Source organism: Cryptomeria japonica, chromosome 3 (assembly GCF_030272615.1).
Source record: "Cryptomeria japonica chromosome 3, Sugi_1.0, whole genome shotgun sequence".
In the NCBI taxonomy this organism is placed as follows: Eukaryota; Viridiplantae; Streptophyta; class Pinopsida; order Cupressales; family Cupressaceae; genus Cryptomeria; species Cryptomeria japonica.
This window is the reverse complement of record NC_081407.1, coordinates 65446734-65473727: the sequence shown is the minus strand read 5'-3', so window position 1 is coordinate 65473727 and position 26994 is coordinate 65446734. Positions and strand designations below refer to the sequence as shown.

General features: G+C 38.8%; 2 protein-coding genes across 2 annotated transcripts in view; one reads left to right on the top strand and one right to left on the bottom strand.

Annotated features, from left to right (window-relative positions):
* LOC131032552 (CSC1-like protein HYP1) overlaps positions 1 to 26994 on the top strand; it is a 326093-nt gene that overhangs the window by 31337 nt on the left and 267762 nt on the right. Inside the window, exon 2 of the mRNA XM_057963567.2 lies at positions 17582 to 17728. Coding sequence (XP_057819550.2) covers positions 17582 to 17728 — 147 coding nt within the window. The remainder of the gene's footprint in view (positions 1 to 17581; positions 17729 to 26994) is intronic.
* Positions 1670 to 2847, bottom strand: LOC131874566 (uncharacterized). Its single transcript, XM_059218062.1, has 4 exons — positions 2411 to 2847; positions 2059 to 2291; positions 1806 to 1958; positions 1670 to 1713 (listed from the first exon to the last, which is right to left on the bottom strand). Exons 1-4 carry the CDS (start codon positions 2830 to 2832, stop codon positions 1676 to 1678), a joined length of 846 nt encoding a protein of 281 aa, XP_059074045.1. The 5' UTR covers positions 2833 to 2847; the 3' UTR covers positions 1670 to 1675.

The window sequence follows — 26994 nt, the reverse complement described above, 5'->3', positions numbered from 1 at the left end:
ATTACAAAACTCATGGAATAAAAAATCCATGTCATCATATGATCATCATCAAATGTTCCATACAAATAACAAAGGTAAATACATCTACAAGCTTATGGCGCAGAGGAGTCTGCACCCTCCGGCCCCGACGTCGGCTCCGATGAAGGCCCCGCCCCCCTACGAAGGCGTCTAAGGTAGGTCATAGATGATTGGGCAGCCATAGCCGCTCCTCGTGACACCACGCCATGCTGACCAACATCAGGAACATCTGTGTCACTGTCACCATCTCTGTCACTATCACCATCTGCCTCTGAATCTCCTCTCTCTGCTCGTGCTCTCTGCTCCTCCTCTGCCATGGCTACAGCCTCAGCCTCTATATCTACCTGGTCGATCCAATCAGTGTCATCATCACTAAAGACAGCCACAGGATCTGTCTCAATGGCCCACTCTGCCTCAGGATCAACCTCATCTAGAATGATAGGAGAGATGTCAGCTAATGCATTCTTTCTCATTCTCAGGCGGAGGTTATAGTGAACAAAGATAAGATCATTCATCTTCTCCACGGATAATCTATTGCGCCTCTTGGAGTGTATGTGCTCAAACATACTCCAATTGCGCTCACAACCAGATGCACTGCATGGTTGGCTCAAGATGCGAATGGCCAACTTCTGAAGATTTGGTGTCGTTGGGCCAAAAAAGTTCCACCAATTATCTGAGTTTGAAATGAGAAAAATAAATAAAATCAGTCTCTCATAAACTCATTTAACAATATACAATAAAACTAAAATTAAGCCTTACAATTTATTTTTACCTGGCATCATAGTTGTCCTACTTTCTTTGGCGATAGGACGAGAAAAGGTCTCCCCTTGTGCATTTGAGAACAACTGTAGCTCTCGCATAAGATCTGACTGAGTACAACCAACAGGTGCCATCTTCTCCATGACTGAGTATAGCCCATCAAGGACCTCCGCATCAGCCCTGAAAGTAGGGCTAAAATGGAATGCCGGATTCAAATAATAGGCTGTTGCATGGATGGGCCTATGAAGCTGATGATGCCATCTCTTATCAATGATCTGCCAAATGGGACCATACTTGCTCTCATCTCCTGCATAGATAGATTTGATGCCCTCTTTCGCCCTATCCATGCCCTCATATATGTAGCCCATTGCGGGCTTTTCTCCATCCGCAACTCGCAACAAAACCACCAAGGGCTTAACAAACTGTAAAATTGAAAATATTGTGTAATTTAAAACATGAGCAAATAAGAGAATATGATGAATAAGTTATAAAACAAAAAGTTAAATAAAAATTGTAGAATTTATAAAAAAATTACCTTCACTATCTCATCACAAGGGCTCCAAAAGCCTCGCTCATCAAAAATGCAGTCTGCCATATCTTTTCCTGCTGGGGTGGCAGCATAGGATGAGGAAGACCACTCCTCACCAACAATCATACGTCTCAAGGCCATCTTACAACGAAGCATGGACTGCAATGTGATGAAGTTTGTGGCAAATCTTGTGATTCCTGGACGAGCTAACTCCTTATGCTCTGTGTATTGTCTCATAAGAGCCAACACCCATGAATGATTATATACAAATTTGCACACATTTCTTGCCTTTTCTACACATGTCTTGACCCATGGAAGTTTTCCAATATCCTCTAACATGAGGTCAATGCAATGGGCGGCACATGGAGTCTAAACTATAGATGGGTGCCTCTCCATCAATAGTCTGCCTGCAACAACATAATTTGTTGCATTGTAATTAATGAGGTTACAAAATAGAAATTAATTTGCAAACAAAATTAGTTTGTAATCAAAAGTTTACCTGCAGCAACATAATTTGGTGCATTGTCAGTCACCACCTGTACCACGTTCTCTTCACCCACCTCATTAATCACCTCCTCTATCTGCTCACATAGGTAGGTGGCATTCTTGCAATGGGCGGAGGCATCAATAGACTTGATGAAAACGGTGCCCCCTGAAATAAAAAAATAAAGCAAGATCAATGATCATTCAATAAATCATTAAATGAAAAATAAAAAATTAATGCCTAAATGAAACTAAAATTAATCAATCACCTGCGGAAGAAACAAGAAAATTAAGGAGAGTTCTATTTCTCCTGTCTGTCCAACCATCAGTCATGATGGTGCAACCTTTAGTGCTCCATATTTGGCGTTGATCACCCAATTCTTTCTTCACATCATTCACCAATTCAGTCAAAATGGGTCCGCTCAAATCAAACTCAGAAGGGGCTTTGAACCCCGCCCCACAAATGGTAAGGGCATCAACCATTTCTTGCCAATAAGGTGACCTGTCACAAATAATTTTAATGAGATAAGTATGTACTATGTATAATGAACTATATACAACAAAAATTAATACGAACAATCAAATTATAAAAATTAAAACAATCAAACATAAAACATTTACCTGGCTGTGAAGAATGGAATACTGCCATAGATCCAAAATCTGCCAACTGCCATTTTAGCAGCATCATGGACCTCCTTGTTCCAACCCATGCTCTCAAGTGACTGTTGGGACCCAGGAGTAGTGCGAGGTGCAAAAAAGGTATCCAACCTAGATTTACGAATGCTAGGTCCAATGCTAACATTCCCACTACCACTGCCAGTGCTAGGAACATGAGAAGGGGCAGAGGCACTGGCACTAGCACTGGCACTTATAGAAGCAGAACCGGAAGCATGAGTAGTAGCAAAATGAGTGGGACGATATGAAGGTAAGGAAGAAGGCCCTCCAACACAACCTAATTGTGTCCCTGTTCCTAAAGGTGCATGTCTACCAATGACTGTGAGATCCTCTTTTTCTTTCCTTTTCCTTTCAATTTCTTCAACCATTACATAGCAATCACGTACGGCCTCAGTGATTGCTTTTGTGCATGGGTCGGCATCATGCCCACGCACACCAGCAATATGGTATTTCAATCTATATATGCCTCCATGGAATATTGTTTTGCAAAATATACACTTTGTTTGCCCTTTTCTTTGCCCTGGAAAATCCTCATGATATTTCCAAGCAGGGTCCTTTCTAATGGGAGGTCTAGAAGAGGACATTGTATGATTGTTTTGTGAAACTTGAGGCAAATAAGAATGTGAAGGTTGCTGCAATAAAACATTACAAATGCAAAAATAAATTAAGACATTCATTCTATGTTGTGCATTCATAATTTCATTCTCATTGAACATTTTTTTCAAAAAAGCTAAAGTAGGGTAACTAGGGTTTGCAATTTTATTTTTTTTAAATTGTAGGGTTTGTCAAACCCTACTTTAAAAAAAATAAAATTACAAACCCTGGGCCTACATAGTAACATAGAAAAGATTTTGGAATAAAATGTAAAACTTTCAAAAAAAAAAGAATAGAAAAATGAATTTTTGCATATAAGAAACAAAAAAATCTCAAAAAAACAATGTTACCAACTTACCTCTTAGAACTCTTGAAGAAAATTGAAGAAATTGAAGAAATCTTCCTTGCTGGTTTTTCTTCAATCCACCCTTGTTATTCTTTTTATCTCACTTTACTCCTCCTATTTTTGCAAATGAATGAAATGAAAGTCACTTTTAGGTATAAAACAAAAATAACACAAAAAAAAAGAGTCAAAAAAACCATTTAAAATTGTTTTTTTTTTAACTTATCTTTCACATCGCCGCCGGCCGAGTCCCAGGCACGGGACTCGGCCAAACTCGCCAAACTCGGCGAGTCTGGCGAGTCTGGCGCCTGGACTCGGCCGAGTCCGAGTCCGAGTCCCTAGGACTCGGCGAGGGTGACTCGCACTCGGACTCGCCGAGTCCAGGCGAGTTTAGGCGATTTTCGTTTCTCTGGTTCTAACAATCTGTTTTGCAAGTTAATGATCTCTAACTAGTAGGGACATTACATTCGGGTAGAACGCGCAGCTGGTCGGGATATCTGGGAAGACTACTTGCCAAGGGAAGTTGAATTTTTGGTAAAAGAATCTACCTCGAGAAAAGATAATTTTTTTTCCTAGAGTTAAGTTGTCTTTCCAACTACCCAAGTTCATTGCAGATTTTGAGCTTCGTGCAATTGCACTTTTTGGGGAGCAACTTTATGTTGGGTAGTTATTAGTTAGTTGGTAGCTGGTGGGGGATATTTTGTTCCTTATTAATGGGTATGGGCAGCCATACTTTGTAGGATGAATCTGGGTCACTTGTAAAGTTTAAATCTGGGCCATTCATCCACTTTTGGAAATCTATAAAAGGGACTGTTTTTCCCTCTTTTTGTAACTAAGATTGTTGCTGAAACTCTAGCAAATTTTATGCAGATTTAATGGAAATTAAAGCTGTCTTATTTTCATGTGAGTGCATGGTCTCCTTCTTCTTTATTTAATTTTCATGTCAAGTATTTTGTTGTTAGATAGTATTTTCAGGTTAGTATTTGATAGAAACCTTGGAGTTCATACCATTAAGGATTGACTGATTGTCACTCCCCCTGCATGGTTAATCTGAACCCACTTATATGCTTAGTTCAGTTGCTAAATATCAAATGGATGGATGTAAAAGTTCTTCATTTTATGTTTAATAGCATGAAAATCTAACTCTCCTTGAAGATTGCATCAGATTTTACGTAATTGTGCTTTATTAGCTGGTAAAGTTAAATCTAGTTTTTGAAGGTTTCAGTCTATTTTGCTGAATATGCTATCTTAGGTAGATTAATTAGCTGCTTTATCCCTCTTTTCCCCCCTTTTTTCCCTTTTTTATCAGAAAGTTGAAATCCAAAATAGCATCATATTAAAGAGAAATTTGATGAAGTCAAGACTGTAGAGTCTTAGGGAACCCGTACAACCAAAACTGATTTTTTCTAACCATGTAAGTCCCCTTTGTGTTCAGCAAAACACATCAGACAACTAAGTTATCCTGCAGTCATGAACTGACAGTTGGAACCTTGAGGTTGTCCCCGTTGATCAATTAAAAACAGCATTAGGGATCCCTTATTTCAAGAGAGGATAGAATACTCAGTAAACTAATTCTATTTTGCGTTGGCTGGATATAGTTGTAGCAATACGATTTTAGCCACATCAACAGGTTTATGTGGCAAAATCTTGGCCCTTGATCTTCATTTGATCTTGGCCATTGATCTTCATTTGATCTTGGCCCTTTATTGTATTTGGAGTGTTATTTTTATGATCAGATTTGCAATACATAGAAACATAGAAATACAACACATGAACAAAATAGAACACATCACATATCCTGGGAAAACCCTGCTCGAGGGAGAAAAACCCAGCCAAGAATATATCTCTTATATTAAATTGATTGATCAAAATGAAATGATCATCACCTTCTATATATACAAAGTAAGGTGCCTTTTCTCAAGCAAGGCGACTTTTCACAAGAGTCGGCCTCATTCAAGAACCAAGGTGACTTTTCATCTTGGGTCGGTCCTTATAAATATAAAATAATAATTTGTAATAGGCCGACTTGCTTCTAGGAATACCTCCTGCAACTATAAAACACTAACACTCTGTTGTGACGTATTCACACATCGCCCCATTGTAAATGGGGACCCCTACTTTTTGCTTTCTAGGCTTTGTTTTTCTAGGTCTTTTAGGGTTTTGTCTATTAGCCTTTGCATGCCGAGTGTTTCCAGAGGGATCACTAAGATAGCAGGCTCTGTTTTAGCTAAAGGGTGAGTTAGTGGATGCTCCGGGTTAGGGTCATCTTTGAAAGTCTTCCTTAGGACAAAGTTTTGCTCTTGTTGCTAATTGTGTCTTGTTTGAGTTTGAGGAGGTCAATGAAGCTTGGTGAGTGAATATCATCTTCGAAGGTCTGAGTTAAGTTAAATTGGTGAGTGATGAAGTCTGGAATGTCATCCTGATCTTCAAATGTCTTTAAATTTGGCTAAGTCTGGAATGTAATCCTGATCCTGAAATTTGACTAAGTTTGGAAAATTGAAGAATCCTCCAAAAACTAGATTTGCATTATAACTCTGGAGGTCCGAAACCACTCTCAAACATCCTGACAGTATATATGGAATATATTCCATAAATGAATCTTGACGGAGCGGCTAAAATGTCAAATTTCGCTCTTGACCCTTCCAAAGGGTCCAGAGCGAAATTTCACAAAGGACCTAAATTCTTCACCTAAATCATTGAATGGTTGAGCAAATTTGCAAGGATATGGAAGGAAATGGATCTAGGATCAAGCCTAAGACAAAGTCAAGTCAGTTTGAAGGTGAATTGAGCCTAGAATAGGAATTTCGCTCCTGACCCTTCCAAAGGGTCCAGAGCGAATTCCTCTATAAGACACTCTACATTGCCCAAAGCCATGAACTAGCTCATTACTAGGCATTTGTGAAGGCAAAACACTTAATTGGAGTGAAGAAATGTGAAAATGAAGTCAGGATTTGAGCCCAAGGAGGAATTTCGCTCCTGACCCTTCTAAAGGGTCCAGAGCGAAATTCATAGAAAACCCTATTTTTCACAAAATCTTGAGCTATGTGTCAACTTAAAGAGCAAATTTGCATGGTCATGATGGAAGGAAACCTAACAAAGTGTGTCCAAGGTATGAAAAGGAGAAAGGAAGTAAGAAATTAGCTCAAAATGAGAATTTCGCTCCTCACCCTTCCAAAGGGTCCAGAGCGAAATCCTCATTTGACCCTCAATTTGGGCCTAAGGCACTGAAAATGAAGATTTTTGAGCCAAGTGGATGGCAAGTGGACTTGAATATGGCAAGAGGAGGGTGAGTTTGATCAATTTTGAAGATGGATTGGATGAAAGAGGTGAGAAATCAATCAAGAATATGAATTTCGCTCCTGACCCTTTCAAAGGGTCCAGAGCGAAATTCTTAGAAGACACCTTTTTCTTCCTTGTTTGCACTGAAAGTCTTGTTCCTTAGGCATGGGTTTGAGTTGCTTATGATCACCAAACGTGAAGGAATTGAGCTAAAACTGGAATTTCGCTCCTGACCCTTCCAAAGGGTCCAGAGCAAAATTCTTGAAGGATACCTATTTTCCCTTGGAGATCGTCAAATCTTTGGTTTTTATGGCATAGATAGGTGTGGAGTAACGTGTCCTTGCCTTTTGAGGTGTTTTGGAGTTGAAAGAATGAAGAAATGTGCTCAAAACTAGAATTTCGCTCCTAACCCTTCCAAAGGGTCCAAAGCAAAATTCCCAAAATCCCTCTTTTCCTTCCATTTTTGTGTCAAGCTAAGTGTGGATCAAGGTAGATTGAGCTTGGGAGGACCCCTAGGCATGCCTTTGAATTGATTGTGGCCACCAATGATCAATATTTTGAGCTTAAACTAGGATTTCGCTCCTGACCCTTCCAAAGGGTCTAGAGCGAAATCCTAAATAGGTCTTGTCCCTGGCCATGTTTTTTAGCGAAATTCTCCTTTTTGGCCATTTTGAGGGTCAAGCAAGTGTTGCATGCATGGGAGAAGTATCCAAATAGAGATTCAAGGTAGATCAAAGTGAGAAGAATGGAGCTAAGTAAAAGAAATCAACCTAAAAGGAGAATTTCGCTCCTGACCCTTCCAAACGGTCCAAAACGAAATTATTCAAACCACCTATTTTATCCTTGTGTGAAGCCAAAGCATTGATTCCTATGGCATGGTTGAAGGTGGAGTGAGGTATTCTTGCCTTGTAAGGTGAATTGAAGTGAAGGAAGTAAAGAAATAAGTCTAAAACTTGAATTTCGCTCCCGACCCTTCCAAAGGGTCCAGAGCGAAATTCTCAATTTCACCTAATTTGCTCATGATGAAGGTCAAGGTATGGATTCCTAAGCCCAAGTAGAAAGAAGACTAGTGTATGCTTGCCTTGGGAGGCATTTTGGAGTGGAGAAATGATAGAACTTGAGCCTAATCAGGAATTTCGCTCTTGACCCTTCCAAAGGGTCTAGAGCGAAATCCTTAAAAACTCCATTTTGCTCCAATTTTGCATCAAACTTGGTGTTGGTTGAGATTAAGGGGATCCTTAGACATGCATTTGAACAAATTGTGGTCACAAAATGTGAAGATTTTGTCTTAGTACGCAAATTTCGCTCCTGACCCTTCCAAAGGGTCCAGAGCGAAATCTTCTATAGGCCCCATCCTTGGCCTAGGTCCAAAGCGAAATCCTCTTTTTTTTGTCTTTTTGGAGGTCAAATCAATGATGTCTTTAGGAGAAAGCGATTCAAAGGTCAAGAGAAGTTCAAGGCAAGGATATGATGAAATTTGAGCTAAAATGCAAATTTCGCTCTTGACCCTTCCAAAGGGTCCAGAGCGAAATTCCTAGGAGGTCTAATATTTTGCCTAGGTCTTTGAGCAAAACCTATTCCTAGACAATTTTGGAGGCGAAAGGCTGGGCCTAAGATTATGAAATGATGAAATGAGGTCTAAATTGAGCAAAATAGCAAATTTTGCTCTTGACCCTTCCAAAGGGTCTAGAGCGAAATTCTTATAGGGCCTGTCCCTGGGGAGGATCTTGAGCGAACTTCTTTTTAATGTCTTCTTGTTGATGATTTAAGGTAAGAAATGCTATGTTAAGATGAATATATCATGTGTACTTAATCATCTTTTGGTTTGTTTTGCAGATGGAGAAGATCAGGCCAGGACAAGGACAACCTATTCCAGTTTCATCATCATCAAGGACATTCCAAGTGCATAAAGGAGGACTCTAGGTGTTTTTGAAGCGTTGGGAGACTTCAAGTGTTCAAGGAATTGCAAGCTAGCTTCAAGACCTTCACTTCGCCACACATAGGAACCACAAGAAGACAAAGAAAGGCTTTGCAAGCACTTCAAAGCAATATGAGTTATCAGAGAAGGAGGAAAGACTTGACAGTAAGGAGGCCTCATCAAGCATATGGGAGTCAAGGGGGTGCGCTTTTCATCAAAGTACATCAAGGACGAAGGAAGATCAACCAAGGCACAAACGTCAGACAAGGTGGCATCCCAGTCATTGCTCCTCTAGTCGGATTGGTCCACCTCAGCATGTCCAGATTCAATGTACCTGACTCATCGGGGGCGGCACAAGATTCGGTGTACCTACCCCTGCTTCCTATTGGTCCTCACTCCTGGAATGTAATTTTCTCATTGGTTAAGGAAGTTTGTTATAACAAACCCTAATTAGGGTTTCTATCCTTTAATCCTAGCCATTGATTCTAAGTCAATCAGAGCCATCAATTTGTAAAGGGCTCTCTATATAAAGCCTTGGCTCCTCATTTGTAAAGGTTAATAGTTAATAGTCAGAGAATAGGAAATAGTTAGAGAGAATAGTCAATAATTAGTAGCATTTTAGAGTAGAGTAGAAAGAGAAGGCAAAGATTGTTGCCAAGAGATTGTTGCAAAAGACATGTAAACTTCATTGAAGGAATGGTGAATTCTATGTGTCGATTCTACAATTTGCATGGTCTCTATACTTCTCAAATTTAATTTCATGTTATTAGATGAATGGAAGAAATTTTTATGATCAATGGTGAAATTTGTATATCCATACTACTAGCGGTTTGTTGATTGCAAACTTGCCTTGCGTAGTCAACTAGAATCATTCAGCTTAAGCTTAACTTGAATTATTGCTTCTTCATTGATATGCATCAACCTGACCGTGTCTATGCTTGTAGCGGTGATCTGAACATCATAAAGCTATCCTTAGAAGATTGCACTAACCTTGTGTAGATGATCCTAGCATGTCAAAGCAAGACTTAGTTAAAGTTTCATCAAAGGTCATCCATTGCTCCTACATTCTTAGTGTTAGAATTAGATCCTTCTCCAACCTTTATCCTTTTCCCTTTTTTAAAAATCAAGGATCAGTAAAGACCCACGTTCCAGTGATATCCAAAGCAAATCAGACGCTCAGGTCATCGAGTATAAGTCCCCTTGTGATTCTAGTGAAATCACATCATACCGCGAGAAGCTTAAGCACACGTAGAGACCCTACATACAAGAACCTTGGAGTTGCCTCGATTGATTTGGGCAAGATCTTCAGCAGTCGGGAAACTTTGTTCAAGAGAGGATAAGATACCTTGATATGTTATTCTGTGTTCGCATGTGCATGAAAAACACATCAACACACTCCCTCTTAGCTAGGGAGGTATTTTCAAATATCCTCATCATGGAGTCTCTCAACATGATGTTGTCATGGAGTCTCTCAACATGACATCCACCATGGCTACTCCCAGAGGGTGGATAGAACGACATCTCCATCTCAGAGATGGACAAGGGCTCTCACCTCAAATTTGTCCACCTCAGAGAAAAAATGCATTAATAAGGGCTTTCACCTGAAGTTTCTCTGTCTGAGAGAAAAAGTGCATTAACAAGGGCTTTCACCTCAAATTTGTTCGTCTGAGAGAAAAAGTGCATTAACAAGGGCTTTCACCTCAAATTTCTCCATCTCAGAGAAAAAATGCATTAACAAATGATAATGTGACTCCCTTTGGTGCTCCACGTATTTGCATCAACCTCCCGACCTCCTCGTCCAAGGTTGCTTTTGTTGGTTTGTCAAACTCCCTTTGAATGTTATTTCCTCCTCTTTGAAGAAACTGATCTCAATCTGTATAGGTTCTTCCTCTTCGAGAGATGTCTCAATTCAGTCCCATGGCTATAAGTTGTAACTCCATACATTTCTTCAGCCTGCGTGACTTCCTCACAGGATGCAGCAAGCTCTTCCTCCCTTGAATTCCTTATGCAATCTCTTCTCATCCTTTTGCTCCTTGATCCATTATGGAAGCATTTTAAAGAGAGATTAATAATAGTCCAAGGAATCAAGCTACCCGAGAGAAATAAACAGACCAATGCTGGAAGCATACATGATTCACTATTACCAATGTTATTGCATGAATTATTATTATTAACTATGTAAAATTCATGATCAATATTCAAAGGTACAATAATAAAATACTTATCTCTTTGTTGTTGATACACCAATGAGCTAGACTAGTAGCTGTGTCTCATCTTCACCGCCTTCAGTGTTGCCATCCCATGCAACCGACCTCATATTTTCTAGATCAAACACAATTCAGCTGATTCATCTGAATCTTGCACCTTGTCATACAAGTCTTTCCTCTTCTTCTCTTACAAAATAACCTCTCTTAAATATCTTCTCTCATAAAGAGGTACAACTTTCTAGTAAACTGTTAACTATACAAATCTCTTAATCTCACCCTCTTGAAGATTCTTTCATTGGCTTGCTGCTGTTTACCTTAATTTAGTCATAACCAGCTTCCTTAAGAATGGCCACGACCTTTCTTAATATAAACGTTGCACATTATAATGACTTATATAATTAATTGCTTTTGTCTTATTTACTTTAATCGCTGCTCTTTCTTCTTAATAAATTCCTTTTTAGAAATATTAGTTACTTGCACATCCTTTTATCTTTGCGAAACATAAACCTTTCTCCTTAATGAGAATTGCTTGCTCTTTAATGTCTTAATAAGGGAATTGTCGAGCATACTATAAGTCGCATTAGTTGGACAAAATTGCAATTTTATTCCTTTCTGTCGTTATTGAGCGATGGCCACGACTCTTTGCTCTCTTTCAATCGTGGATCTATATACCCCTCCGTGATGATCATGAACAATTCCCGAATGACTAGTGTGACCTCCACGTGAATAATAGTGATTGTGCTCTAGCATGGAAGCTTGTTGAGCTTATCTAGTGTATTACGATAATTCCCCAAACCCAAGGGTCAATGCTTACGTCAAAGATCCAAGAAGGCAATTTATATATATCGTGATTCCCTCACGATGGAGTAGTTTGATAACATTGCGGTAAATCCTCTAACATATAGATCGATGTTCTGCTCCCTAAGTCATGGCCACTTTTGTTCGCCATGTGCTGTTTCTGCCCTCCCCCACATGATCCATGTCCATACAATGTCGCGCTGCTAGGGAAAAAGACCTTGACCTCCTCCCTTGGAATACCTGCACTCTGCCACATCTTGGAGGCGTGGCTACTGGTCCAGATAAAATTCACAGCACCAGGTCGAATACACAGGAACAAACCTCTGCACCGAACAACATACAAAGATACACCACAAGAATAGGGAGAGAACAATGCAATATGCCAAGAGCGATGGGCCAACCAACTGTTGCGCCCAAGTCAATTTGTTTTGGCACGTTGATCGGCCAAAACACCCACCCTTACTTGACGCCCACCCTTATTTGACCACCATGCTGCTTCCAACTGCCTGTGTGCCAACCTCTCTCCTTCTATTGGTAATGATCACCGCACAGGTCGAAATGAGAGAGCCAAACCCAATGGTGAATATAGGGTGTCGCTGCCGAGATTGAGTGCAAGTAGGTGATCTGGTAATAATGATAAAAAAATTGTTGTTATGGGAACGCTTTTTGGGTTTTCGAATGCGATTGAAGCGGCTATATCCACGAAAGGCTGCCTGGATATTTCTATAGCTAATTCAACCATAGCCACTTCCCAGGTGGGTCCATACAAATAAATGAATCCAACACCATCTCTGGATCTGTCCATAACATATCTTAAAGCTGCTTGGGCTTCTTCCCCCGCATTTGCCATTTCTAGTTGAGATTTGGTTCCACGATTCTTGAACCGCCTCACCATTTCCCTCAAAGGAATATGATGATTGATATCGATAAAGATAGGTTGAGGTCGACATTTAGTTGTGAAGTTGATTGACACGATTGAATGTGGATGAGTTTCCCACAACCAATACGGCATCTCCACATCTTCATAACAATAAGCGTGGAGCCATGCAACATCTACCCCTTGTTAGTTGTTTTCTCAATGAATTACCATTTGAGTAGAAATTTGAGCAGTTCTGCCATTTTTTTTTCAGTATTATCCCACCTTTTTGTTTTAACCACAACATTCCAAATACAGTTATAATTGGGGGTTTCGTGGACAACCTTGAAATCAGCAGGCACCCATTCCTCCAAAAGACGAATGTCACCACTATGCTCTTTGTAAGAAGGGCTAATCCTCTTCGCTGGCAATTCACATTTCTTAAACATGTCTAAATTTGTTTTGATTTCTTCAACTATTGCCAGATGGTAGCCCTGGGGCATGAATGGTCTTCCATTCAATAGAAACCTCTGTAAATTTGTCTTTGAATGAAGACTTCACAAATTTGGCTTATACAAATCTGATCCGATTTCCTTGAACTTGGCTCTGATACCATGTTATTTTTATGATCAAATTTGGAATACATAGAAACACATAAATACAACACATGAACAAAATAGAACACACCACATATCCTGGGAAAACCCTCCTTCTCGAGGGAGAAAAACCCAACCAAGAATATATCTCTTATATATATACAAAGTTGATTGATCAAATTGAAATGATCATCACCTTCTATATATACAAAGTAAGGTGCCTTTTCTCAAGCAAGACGACTTTTCACAAGAATCGGCCTCATTCAAGAACCAAGGTGACTTTTCATCTTGGGTTGGCCCTTACAAATATAAAATAATGATTTGCAATAGGCCGACTTGCTTCTAGGAATACCTCCTGCATCTATAAAACACTAACATGGAGTACTATATAAACTCCACTCGTTTCATTTGTAAAGAGTTAGTGAGTTAGAGAGAGAAAGTTAGATATCAGCTAGAAAGATTAGATATTAGAGATAGAGTTCAAGAGTGATAAGAGGACATGAAGAATTGTTGTTATTTGGCTTTTGGATTAATGAAACATTGAAGTTATGGTGTTTCTACTGAATCTTTGAAGCTTATTGCATGGATTTTCACCTTCTGAAATCAATCTTTGATATTAGTTTTAGTATTTAGCTTGAATGATGGAATGTTGTACTTGATTTGTTGTGAAGCTCGTAATCCATACCACTAGCCTCTTGATGATTGTAAGTGCGCCTTGTGTGGTCAATTGGAATCATTGAAAGTGCACTAGTTCAATTGTTGTTCAATTATGGATATGCATCCAAGTGTTGGTGTCTATGTTTTGTAACGATTTGAAAATCTCAAAGTGCCCCTTAGAAGATTGCACTAGTTTTAGTGGAGTTGTTCTTGTATGGCGATGCTAAGACTAGTAGAGTTTCACTTATGTTGTCCTTCATCCATTCATTCTTAGGATAGCTTAGAACTTCTCAACCCTCATCTTTTGCCATTTTTTTGATAAACATCTCGTAGTAGTAGGAAAGACTTCACAGCATATCATCTGCAAGTACTTCATAAGTCTCTTCATACAAAAGGTCCCTTGATGAAACAACAATCACAATGACCACTCGTGCTTATCTACACGTCAAGACCTGACATTTATGAGCCTTGGAGTTGTCTCAAGTGATCCTTAAGCCAATCTTCAGCATTTGAGAAGCTTGGTTCAAGAGAGGATAAGATACTTTTGGGTATTTTATTCTGTGTTTTAATGTGCCTAAAAACACATCAACAGTACCTTTGATTTGTTTATCATTGATCTTTGTATTTGTGTGTGCTAGTGTTCAAGCATGCACATATATATTGGATTTTAAATTTGCAAGAACTTGGGCTTCTTTGCAGAAGTGCACACTTCCTTTCATAGATGCACCTATTGTAATAATCACCCCAATTTTTTCTTTTGAAATTTACAATTGAAATGAAGCTACAATGCAATGTCCTTTAACCTTCTGATCACCCAGTTCCAGAGATGGGAAAGGTGAGAGTATACGATGTAATAGGACCACACAACTATCTAAACTGCAGCAATACTGAAAGAAACACACTAGGCTGGATAGCTGATCAAACCTTCACTTCTTCAGTGAAGTATGCTATGCAAGAACTTGAAAAGAAAAAAAAGAAAACACTTCTATGCTTATTTAGCGGAGTGCTATTATATAACTCAATTACTTCTCGCTTGTTCAATGGAGGGCAATTACACAACGCAACTACTTCCACTTATTCAGTGGGGTATGGATTACATTAAAGTGCATGATAAGCCACTAAAGCTTCTACCATGCAGGGTATTACAAGATAATATGAAATACATTACAACTCTTCATTAGAGAATTGAACTTGCTGATATATGCTAATATAAAGAGCTGATCACAAATATAAACTGTTGCAACAAGTCACAATGTTCCAACAACATAGGTAAAACAGTATTTTCAAGTACCCACAAGAATTATACTTCTGGAAGATGAAACGAGGCTGATTGCAGGTCTGGTGGCACTCTGTTGCTGCTATCTTCTGGCAAATCAGAATTGTAACACTGCTGCTGACACTGCAAGGAAGCAAATTAACACACCTAACTGAAACATCAACTAGTACTACAAAGCCCTCTAATCACACCAAATATTACTGGAAACCCTCCTTATCAGGTTGGTTTACACTTTGCAATAGATAAAGTTAGGGTTGATTTAATTTGGGGTTTTATTGAGATTATTTTATTATTATTTGATCCCTAAAAGCTACCTCTAATGAGCTTATAAATAAGTGCCCTGAGCACACAATTTGTAATGTAAGTTGATGTGAAGCTAATGTTCCAAAAATTGATGTTCAGCTGAATTTATTATTTCACTGTCTGTAATTTCATCAAATAAATTTAATTGAATTGTTAAATTTTGAATTGAGTTTGTTATCCATTAAGTGGCGACTTTGCTTATTGCATAGCAATTATAGTCTATAATTGTGTGATGTTTTTTTGTTTAACCATCGCTTGTTCATGTATATTTGTTGGTCTTTACTTTAGCTAAGTAGAATGCTGTATCTGTCTTTGGTTCAAATATTTGTGTTGCAACTAAATTCTGGTCTCTATTTCAGCCAATGGAAAGTTGTGCTTGTTCATGCTTGAATTGTTTATCATTTTTAATCTGAAAATCTTTTTGCAAGACTTGATTGTTGATAGTCTGACTCTTGTATCTAGGGTAAATTTAAGTCACTTAGTGATTTACATTTGTGCAATAATCCCCTTTTTAAATCTTGTATAGTGTGCATACTAGTAAATTTTGTCAATAACTTTAGGTTCAGTTTTAATGAGGTGTTAGGGAGCTTCTCCTTATAATTTGAGGAACAGTTTTACCATACACACTATTTCAGATTGGGTTGTCTTGAGAATGACAAATTAGAATGCTAACATTGCTAAACTATTACCTTTTTCTGCCACAACATAAAAAAAAATGGCAAATGGATAAGTGAATCCTCTTTGACAAGAAGATAGATGGCAATATCTCTGCTCAAATGAAGGATACCATGACCCGGGCATGCTTTTTGGTGCGTTAAACCCTTAAGAAATCCCTGCAATAATTGAAAATTGTCAAAAGCAGCTGTTAAGTGAAGTAATTAAAAAATCAAGTGCAATTTTGTAGTGGTTGGAACTTTAGTTTGTTTGCCAAACTCATAAAAAAATTGCAATAAGTTATGGGATATATGCCAAGGATGGTTTTGCCATCAAATATTCCTGTCAATGGTTTAAATGTTAGTAATCTCTGCTGGCTTTAAAGTTAATAATAGAAATACAGGTTTGAGACACACATATCCCTTGGCAAGACCATTAGTTATTTATGTATGCTGTCCTCAAATATGGCTCAAACATTAATGATCTTTGCTACGCTGTGAAAGACTGAAAGCCAGAGCACTTTTTGTATGGATTAACCATTGAATGTCTCCCCCTCAGCTGGCAAACATGCTTGAAGCATTAGTCATCTCTGTCCAAGTGCTCTAAAGACAAAATTATTAGTCAAAAGTGGCAAGGCCTGCTTATAGACACTCTTGGCTATGGTAGAAATGTCATAAGTAACAAGGACCCCTTAAAGAAGGGCACCCAAAGAAGGATATGAGCAGGTTCATCACTGGACAATGGGTTTCCAATCTCTGAGAATGGCATAAATAGCTATTACAGTCACATGTAGCAGCAGTACTTAACATAAGAGGGCTAAAAGATACTATTCTTCATGCTTCATGCTTCATCTTATCTGTATCTTCAAGTTATCATATTATTTCTTTTGTGAAAACCTTCTTAGTGAAATCTTGTAAGTGTGCATATCTGTTCATTCTGTTGGTTGATTTAGTTTGGGGTTATTTTTAAGCTCTGTAAGATCTTATGAAGCTTCCCTGCATAATTTGAAGAATGGTTAAACTTTTACACACTACTCCGTTCCTGTTATCTTGCATGAGACAAGTTAAAATGCTAACAACATCAATATTTGATATGAATAGAGGGTAAGTTTTGAAAGATAAGTAGTGGGCTTTGACAAACTATTATTCAGATGATAAAGTAGGTGAAGGTCTCTTAAAATGCTAGACAATTTTTTTGAAATAATGACAGAGAAATGTCACTTCAAGCTGCAATTCTTTGATTGATAACAGTAATTATTGAATTGATAAATCATAGACATGAGTTACACATTTCTCGGATAGCCTATTCTTGGTCATCGATGGTCAGCATGAAGCAGCATCATTTGACAGAATTTTTTTCAGTTGGCAATAGAGTCTGATATTATTACTTATGTAGTGATTTTTTTGGTCATTGCTTTAGTGTAGTTTATTGATGTGCAAAAGCAATACCGTGGTAGGAACAGAAAAAGCCATGGACAGAATTCACATAGATATGAATAAGACTTTGAGTTATACTTATTATGTACAAAACATCTAAGTCTTTGATTCACACATATCACATTATATTTCTTCAGCATGCTATTTTGACCATTTGAAATTTTGAATCTAATTTTTCTTGTCTTTCTTCTCTTGTCCAGTTTACGGATATTCTCTTTTGTTGGGGCTATAGGTATATGTGTTCTTCTTCCTATAAATTACATTGGAAAAGAACTAGATATTTCTGATATTTCAAATCAATCATTGGACTTGTTCAGCATATCAAATGTTCAAAGTGGCTCCAAAAGGTATGACATGGATGATTTCCATAGACCTAGAGTATTATATTTTAAAGATGCATATGTAGTATTGGATGCAAAGTTTCAGGCTAGCGTATAATTATTTGATTGCATTGTATGACTATATATACATGAGACTAAAAAATTCTTTGCAACGTGTAAAGAAAATCAGAAAGAGATGATGCATTGTTAGTTCAAATTATTTATTGTCTATTTAAGGTTGTTGCCTTTTTTCTTGTATAGTCTATGCAAAATGGGAAGGAAGATATTGCCCATATTCCTTTGTGAATAGTCTTTCTTGTAGATAAATTCTTTCTTTAATATGGAATTCTTTGGCATGTTTGGTTGCTTTGTATACCCTTAACTTATATGAAGTGCAACTTCAAATTCAACAGAATGCGAATTCAAATTTTTAAAATATAAAGTGCAAGTCAGCCAAGTTGGGAGAGGTGCTATTTCAAGTGTGAAGGAGCATATAAAATAGAGATGAAATCTCTTCATTCTAACAACAATGCAATTCAATTCCAAAGCAAATTGACACAAGCAGATCTGAGTTACTTTTCACCAGCAGAAGTGGAGTGTTTTTTTCATCAAACACCTTGCTTAAAGAACAAATTTCAACAGCATGTTGAGGCAAATTCAGGATCAGACAGAGCAAACCTGCTAGGGGTTATTTGGAGCGAATTTTGAGAGTGTTTTATCATTGTTTCTACCATTTTACAACTCTGATTTAGTGTGAATTCTGCCTGAGTTGATGCGAATTCATGCAGACCTCAGTCAACATTTTGAAACGGACCTACTTGGATACAAATTTTCAGCTAAAAGAAGAGACAAAAGAGGCATATTTGATGCAAACTTTCACTGACTTTCATCACCTTGCACAGTAGTATGAGTCAGACCTGATTTTGGCTAATTTTTTCAGCTAGGGCATTCTGATTTAGGGTGTATCCTGTCAATAGTTGATCAGGATCATGAGTTCCAGTTTTAGAAATTTTTGTTGAGATTTGAAAGGTTATATGAGGCATAAATTGTGTGGAATATTGTTTTCATTTCTAGTGTTTTGATTCAAATTTTGTTTTTAAAGGTTTGAGACCAGAAATGATGAGCATGGAGTGTGAGGGTGAAGGATTCAATATTTGCAAGGATAAGATCAATCACATCGAGGACAAAGATTACAAATTCAAGACATGTTCCACCTTTCAAGATGGCACCAAGATGGACAAGAGCAAAGTTTAGCTGAAACAAAAGGAGGACTTCTTAATGATGGGTGCAACACAATTTCAAAAACATTATAAGGGAGTCGCCAAAGGTTTGAGTTCTAGTTGCTCTACAAGTATGGCGAGGATGGAACAAGTTCAAGACAACATTGCTCTACATGAAGATTATCATAACCTTGAAGGTTCAAGCACATGGAGAAGGATAACATTAATGGAGGAGGCATCTAGAAAGGAACACCTCAACGAAGCAAGTGTCAAAGTAAACATAAGGAGGGATACAATTACCACAATCTTGAATTTCCTTCGGAAATGCAAGATCCCAATTTCAACATGAGGACTCTACAACATGGAGATTGCTCTATGCCAAGGAAATCCAAGAATCAAGGATAGAACAAATTTTAGGTCTCTGGCCAGGCATCTTCACATATTCCATTATGCTTGGACAATTAGAATGAATAAGTTTGATCAACTTGTTTGGACAATTTATTTTACAATTTTGTCTTATGTCTTGGGATTTTGCTTGCCAATTTATGCTTTCTTTCTTTTAAGCCGTCTTAAACCAGAAGTTTGAAGGTGTCTTGACATCTTTATGTCTTGCATTAGGGTTTGTCTTGGAAGGAATTTGTTTCAATCTTTATGTCTTGCATTAGGGTTTGTCTTGGAAGGAATTTGTTTCAATCTTTATGCCTTGTCATTTTATGTTTGTCCTTGGACTTGGAATGTTCTTGGACAATCATCTCCTCTTGGGTTTGGCAGTTTGGAAAAGTTTGGACAGTCATATGTCTTGCATGTCTTAATGAGCCTTCTTGTCTTTGGCGAATTTGGAATGTGATCAGACAATTTGTCTTGCTTTTATCCTTGATCTTGTTTATATGGCGAACTTTGAAGAATTCATGCCATCATTATGCTTGCTTAGAAAGTTTCATCTTGTGTCATGTTTATTGTCCAACCCTAGGCAGACTTGGATCATGTTATGCCATGTTTTGTAGGACAGATTTCAAACTTTGGATTGATTGTCATGCTTGAATGCTTGGCAAGGCAGAGTTCTCAGTCCATTGGACAAGTTTGTTTTGTGCTTTCTTTATGGCAGACTTGGATAATCTTCTCCTTCCAAGGCGAACTTAGAGATGATCAAGATATGTTGTTCTATGAAAGGGAACTTGTAATATGTGAGTTTCATTGCTTTCTCTTTGTATTCAGCAAACCCTCAGTCTTCCATCTTCAATCTCGCTGTTTATGGCGAACTTGGATAAGTCTTAGACATGTCAAATTAAAATTATTTGATCTTATAGATCTTCATGGCAATAAAGTTTTATTTGCTTTTTTGCCTTTTTACGGGATTAGGTTTTTGATCTTCATGCCAAATTTTTTTGCCGAATCCGCGAATCTGAGAACATGGGTAGTAATAGTTTGGCATGAAGATCAAAACCCTAATCCCATAAAAAGGCAAAAAAGCAAATTCTTGCTTTTTATACTTAGAAGCAAAATTTCTCAAATTTGAAGACATGGGCATTGATAATGTGGCCAAAAAAACAAAACCCTAATCTCATAAAAAAGGAAAAATTTCAAAGCCCTGCTTTTTATACCTAGGGACAAGATTTTCAAATTTTGACCACATGGGCAAAGATGAAATGACCTGAGGAACAAAACCCAAATTCCACTTTCAAAAAAAGCAAAAAAGCAGAAATTCCTAAAAATAGAAAGTTGTCAGAAATGACCCAAAGCAATTGTGATCCTCGTCCTTCATCCCTTCTAAGCACTTTGACACCACTCATACATGATATTGAACATGATTTCTCAACTTGGCTTGGGATGACCTCAGAAACTTAAATTCAAAACTCTCTTAGAAAATTGACATATGAAATTGCAGAGCTAGGACAAAACCCTAAAAAGCGAAAAACTAAGGGTCCCCATCTGTGATAGGGCGATGTGTGAATTAGGTCACAACAGGATGTTAAATCTTGCTTTCATGTATGTTGATGGAACACACTATAACCTTTCTCAAACCTTTTGGCAAATGTGCGATGCCTATATGTTGAGGATAGATTCTCTGATAAAACATTAATAGGGGTTCACTAATGTTTATGATCTTCTGGTCGTAGCTTGTAGCTTCGTTTACCTTTTGCAACTCTGGTCTTGCTTTCTTAGATTGAAAAGCCTTAGAATTTTAGGAACTTATTTATATCATCTCTAGTCATTTGGGAGCTTTTCTTCAAACCTTTTAACAAATGGTGCAATGTCTATTACTATCAAAGAAATGGGACTCGGACTCGGCTCGGACTCGGCAAGGCCGACTCAGACTCGGACTCGGGACTCGGCGTCAGACTCGGCTCCAAACTCGACTAGACTCGGGAAAGTGAAAAACTCAAGAAATTTAGAGATTTTTAAAGATTTAAAACTTGTTTCAGGCATCCTTTATTGAATACACCTTAAAGACACAATAACATCATCAAACTCGGCTCATTTGATTACATACACAACTATACATCAATCACATAAGCATAAACGCAAATTGTAGCTGAAGGAAATAACAAACATAGATATATAAATATTGTCAAATGTATACAATATTACAAAACTCATGGAACAAAAAATCCATGTCATCATATGATCATCATCAAATGTTTCATACAAATACCAAAGGTACAACTACAAGCCTATGGCTTAGAGGAGCTTGCACCCTCCGGCCCCGGCCTCGGCCCCCTGCGAAGGCGTCTAAGGTAGGTCCTGGATGATTCGACAGCCATAACCACCCCCCGTGACACCATGCCATGCTCACCAACATCAGGAACATCCGTGTCACTATCTGCCTCTAAATCTCGTCTGTGCTCGTGCTCTCCGCTCCTCCTCTGCCATGGCTACAGTCTCAGCTTCTATATCTACCTGGTCGATCCAATTAGTGTCAGACTTGGAGCTTAAATTTTTCCTACTTCTATCCACACAGTTTCCCCCCATATTTTTCGACGGGGGTTTGGGGGCTGCGCCCCCAAGGTGGGGTCAAGGGGCATTGCCCCTTGCGCGCTCCCTGTCGCGATACAGGGCGGGGTCGAGGGGCAGCGCCCCGCAAGGCCAAAAAAACTTGTTATTTAATAAAGGTGTCGGGTGTTATTTTTCTATTCGCTGACATGTTATAACCCTAATTTTTCTCATTCTCAGGCGAAGGTTGTAGTGAACAAAGACGATACCATTCATTTAAAAAAAACTTTTTAAAATGTATTTTTTTTGTCATTATAGTAACCCAGCCAGTAGCCAAGTTTGAGGCTTGGGACTCGCCGAGTTTGGTGAGTTTGAGCCAAACTTGCCAACTCGGTGAGTCTGGCGAGTTTGCTCGCCAGACTTGGACGAGTCCGAGTCCGCGCCCCAGAGACTCGGCGAGCATGACTCGGACTCAGACTCGCCGAGTTTAGGCGAGTCCGGGCGAGTCCTGTTTCTTTGATTACTATTAGCAAAGAGCAATGGATTTTGCAAAAAAATCCCTTAGATTTGTTTGCAATTTGAGCAACATTGCAATGGTTTCATTGCCTTTACTAAAGTTTCTTTTACTCCATGGTAATAGGCTGTTTAAACCTATTTATGGAATACCAACTTTTGAATTATTTGCTTGATTTCTTACATGTGTGGCTCCCAACTATGAGTATTCATGTAATCATGGTATTTGTTTCAGACCACTTTCCTTGTGCCCACATATAGATGGTGGAGAACAACAATAAGAATGCATACATGCGCACACACACATGAAACATAGGAGTGCATGCACACATTGCAGCACATAGTGCAACCACTACAAGATATAGATACATAAATTATCTCATTAAATCCTCAAAGCAAGTTGCAGAGCATAGCCATGGCCAAATCCCTAAGTCATTGGTTTGAATACAGTTTTGAAGTTTAGGTTTGCAATATTGTGAATATTTTTTTCCTAGATTTAGGTTCCAAATTCTCCATGGTTTAGCCCAGATGGGTGTAGAACACTGAAGTACTACTCATTTTCTTTTCCTTTTGATTTTTATTTTCACTTCCTCCTTTGGATATTGCTTTTTTTGTTCCATCAATTCTTTTGGCTTGTAAGCAGTGAAGCTTACTAGGGTTTGAGGATTGCGGTGGCGCTGAAGCCAGATTTTAGATTTTTCACCGATCACAGCTTTGCCTGAAAACCACAATGACTTGGAGATTATAAGTGTGAAAAAATATAATAACTGGAGGACAAAAATATCTGAGTTCAATAAGCTAATCTTACTTCATTGCAAATACGGCCTGACTCAAAGTTTTATCAAAAGAAACCTTTTTGCGTTTCCAAAAGACCTCATAATTGCCCAAATGAAACCAACAACCTAGCGAGAAGTCAGAGTGCTTCATGACAAAATCACCCAATTTCAAATGGATACCCCTCATTACAAGCCAACTAACCTAAACAAGAGACCTAAACTAAAACCAAAAAACAAAGCGAAAGGCAAACCAAAACAAAACAAACCAAAAAAAACGAAACGAAAGCAAACTAGACTAACTATGTACAAGGGAAGGCCTTTTGCATCCTAGGACTGGAAATAGTGTTTGAGATACGTCCCATTGACAAGCAATGGGACGTCTTCCCCAGTTAAAGTCTTCAGCCTAAATGCATTTTCTCCCAAAATCTCTGAAATTTGATAAGGGCCTTTCCAAAGCTTATCAAATTTGTCATGCTCTCCCCTTTTCTCGTGTGCTTTATCCCAGTATAAGACAAGATCTGAGATCTGGAACGCCTTGACTCTAGCTTGTCGATCGAACCATCTTTTCACAACTCCCTGATGTTTTGCAAAATTTTCTAGTGCTTGATCTCTCTTTTCCTCGAGATTCAATAATTGTGTTAATCGGGCTTGGACAGCATCGGTGTCTTCCATATATTCCTGGATAAATCTCAAGGTTGGGATCCTGAGTTGCATGGGGAATACCGGGTCTTGGCCATAAATCAGAAGATAAGGTGAAATCCCCAATGCGTTCTTGGTCCTGATTCTGTCTGCCCAGAGGGCAAATCTCAATTGGGTGTGCCATTCTTTCGGACTCCTTTCCAGCAGTTTCTTGATAACACTGAGTAGGTTTTTATTAGTTGACTCAGCTAACCCATTACCTTGAGGATAATAATTTGATGAAAATTTGAGGGTTATTCCATACTCAAAAGCCCAATTCGAAAATCTCAATGACGTGAAGGCTGAGCCATTGTCGCAAACCAATGCATAAGGGCACCCAAATCTTGTGATAATGTTTTCCTCCAGGAACTTACCTACGGCCTTAGTAGTGCATACCTTGAGAGCTTGAGCCTCCGACCATCTGGTACAATAATCAGTGGCAGTGATGATATACCTGTGTTGTGCCGAGGATGCGGGGTTGATGACACCAATAAAATCCATTCCCCATTTGGCAAATGGTCTTGCTTCGATCACTGGATTTAGCGGCATGGTAGGATTCCTTTCTCTGAAAGCTGCGACTTGGCAAGTGTGGCAAGTCCTGATATGATTAAATGTGTCCTTGAAAAGTGTAGGCCAGTAATATCTTGCTCTTAAGATCTGATGGGCTGTAGCGAGGTTGGCTCCATGTCCGGTCCCGAACTCGGAGTGAAAATGTTCAATTATTTGTTTGGCCTCATCTTTGCCAACACACCTCAGATATATTCCCTCGTGATTCCTGTGATATAGAACAGATCCTTGAAGCATATAATGTTGAGACTTTATTCTTATTGCTCTTTTCTGGGTGGGTGTCATGCGAGCAGGGCACCTGTTGTTGAGTAGTGTTGTGACCATTTCACACATCGCCCCATTTAAATGGGGACCCCTCTTTTTGCTCGTTGTTGCTCGCCTTTCGCTTTGCTTTTTAGGGTTTTGGTAGTTTGTCAGTTGTCTGGATTTAGGGTCAAGCCTTAGGGTTTCTGTTTTGTCGTTTTCAGGCCAAAGTCCAGTCAGTCTTGAGAGCTTTGTTTGAGCTTCCTCTCGCAGGATGCAATTTTGAATAAAGTGAATTTGCCAGAGGCTAAGTGAGTTGGTCTATTTTCAATTGGAATTTTGAATGAAGAGTCTAAATTTGTCTAAGTATGAATGATGAAATTGCGAATTTTGTCCAATTGAGTGATTTTGACCAAATTTTGAAAATTTTGATATTTGATCCCGGTCATTGGAAATGACTTGTTTTTACCTTGTGAAGTGATCAAAATCCCGAAATCATGATATTTTGGCCTATAGGAGCAAAATCGCTCCTGTCCCTCAGTGAAGGACCGAAGCTTGTTTTCAAAAATCTTACTGTCCCTGCAGGATCAAGATGATTTTTCGAATGGAAGTGGTGAAGGGAGGCGTGATCTTTCCGTTGAATATAATTTGAAGAATTTCATGAGCACGGAAATGCCCCAGGAGTGAAAATCGCTCCTGTCCCTCAGTGAAGGACCGGAGCTCAAAATCAAACATTGCCTTGTCCTTGCAGGATTTAAGTAACGTGACGATTTGAAGAGATCAAAGAGGATATGTTTTATCAATTGAATATAATTTGAAGTGCCTTCGTGAAGGGAAATGGACCAAAAATGCCAAAATCGCTCCTGTCCCTCAGTCAGGGACCAGGGCGAAATTCAATATAGCTCCCGTCCCTCTCCCAGGGACCAGAGCGAAATTCTTCATAGGGGAAAATTCAAGCAAAAGCAAGTAAGTTTTGAGTTTGGAGGCAAGAAGGGGGGGTGAAATGAACCTGTTGAATACATATTGAAGATTGCAAGACACCTAATGAATTCCAAATTGACCTAGGCGCTCCTGTCCCTCAGTCAGGGACCAGAGCGATTTTTGCCTTAGGTCAATTTCTTGCCAAGTTTGAATGAATTCCAAGCCAAAGATGAATGAAAGGATACACAACAAGATCGTTGAAGATAAATTTTGGGGTTGGCAAAGTGTAGTTGAGCTTGAAAATGCAAATTCGCTCCTGTCCCTCAGCCAGGGACCAGGGCGAAATGATGATTATCTTGCCTTCCATCCAAGTTCAAACCACTCCAAAACAGGATACAAGGAGACAAGGACATTTTGAAGCGTCTTGACGAAGGACGAAGTTATGAAGATCGCCAAAAATAAAGGATTTGCACTAAAATGCCTAAATTCGCTCCTGTCCCTCAGGCAGGGACCAGAGCGAAATTTTCAAATGAGGCCAAATTTAAGTTGCCATTCACATTTTAAATGTTTGAAAGGGAGTAAAAGACATTGTTTTGCACTTTAAAGACAATTGCAAGTTAATATGCTGAAGATTTTTGCACTAAAAGCCCAAGTTCGCTCCTGTCCTTCAGTCAAGGATCAGGGCGAAATTCAGTGTAGCTCCCGTCCCTCTCCCAGGGACCAGAGCGAAATCTTCATGAAGGCCTAAGTTTTGAAGGTTTATCAAGTTTCAAGTGGCCAAAAGAGATCAAAGGACCTCATTCTTCATAGTGAAAGTGATTGCAAGTTGGCAAGAACAAGGATGAGCCCAGGATGCCCAAATTCGCTCCTGTCCCTCAGTCAGGGACCAGGGCGATATTTACCATATTGGCCAATTCCTTCAAAATTCATGCCAAGTCAAAGTTATGCGCGGTTGCAAAGTATCAAAGGTATCTTAAGAAGATGATATGCAAAGAAATCTAACGTCAAAAGGTGATCAATTGAGCTAAGGAGATTATATCGCTCCTGTCCTTCAGTCAAGGACCAGGGCGATTTTCACAAGATCATTCATTTTCCTTCAAAATCTTGACAAGGCAAGGATGCATAAGATCAAGGATATCGTTTGGAAGGCAATGAACGGGGAGTTGAGGTTAAAAGATGACAAATTTGAGCTAGGATTCAAAGTTCGCTCCTGTCCCTCACCAAGGGACCAGGGCGATAAACACTCAAATATCAAATTTGCCTTGTAAAAGACAAGTAAACTATGCGTGCAATGAAAGAATAAAGTTGTTACTTGCCTTGTGATACAAATTGGCAACTTAGAAGGCAAAGACCAAGGAGTAAAAACAAGTTCCTCCTGTCCCTCACCAAGGGACCAGGGCGAAAATGGTCTAAAAGGCATTCTTTCCAAAGATGAAATAAGTCA

Excerpts from the sequence above, each read along its gene's own strand:
- LOC131874566 (XM_059218062.1), bottom strand. The coding sequence starts at position 2,832 with ATGGTTGAAGAAATTGAAAGGAAAAGGAAAGAAAAAGAGGATCTCACA. Across the intron at positions 1,959-2,058 it reads TTTTCTTGTTTCTTCCGCAG|GGGGCACCGTTTTCATCAAG; the intron begins GTGATTGATTAA and ends TTTTTATTTCAG. Across the intron at positions 1,714-1,805 it reads ACCAAATTATGTTGCTGCAG|GCAGACTATTGATGGAGAGG; the intron begins GTAAACTTTTGA and ends ATGTTGTTGCAG.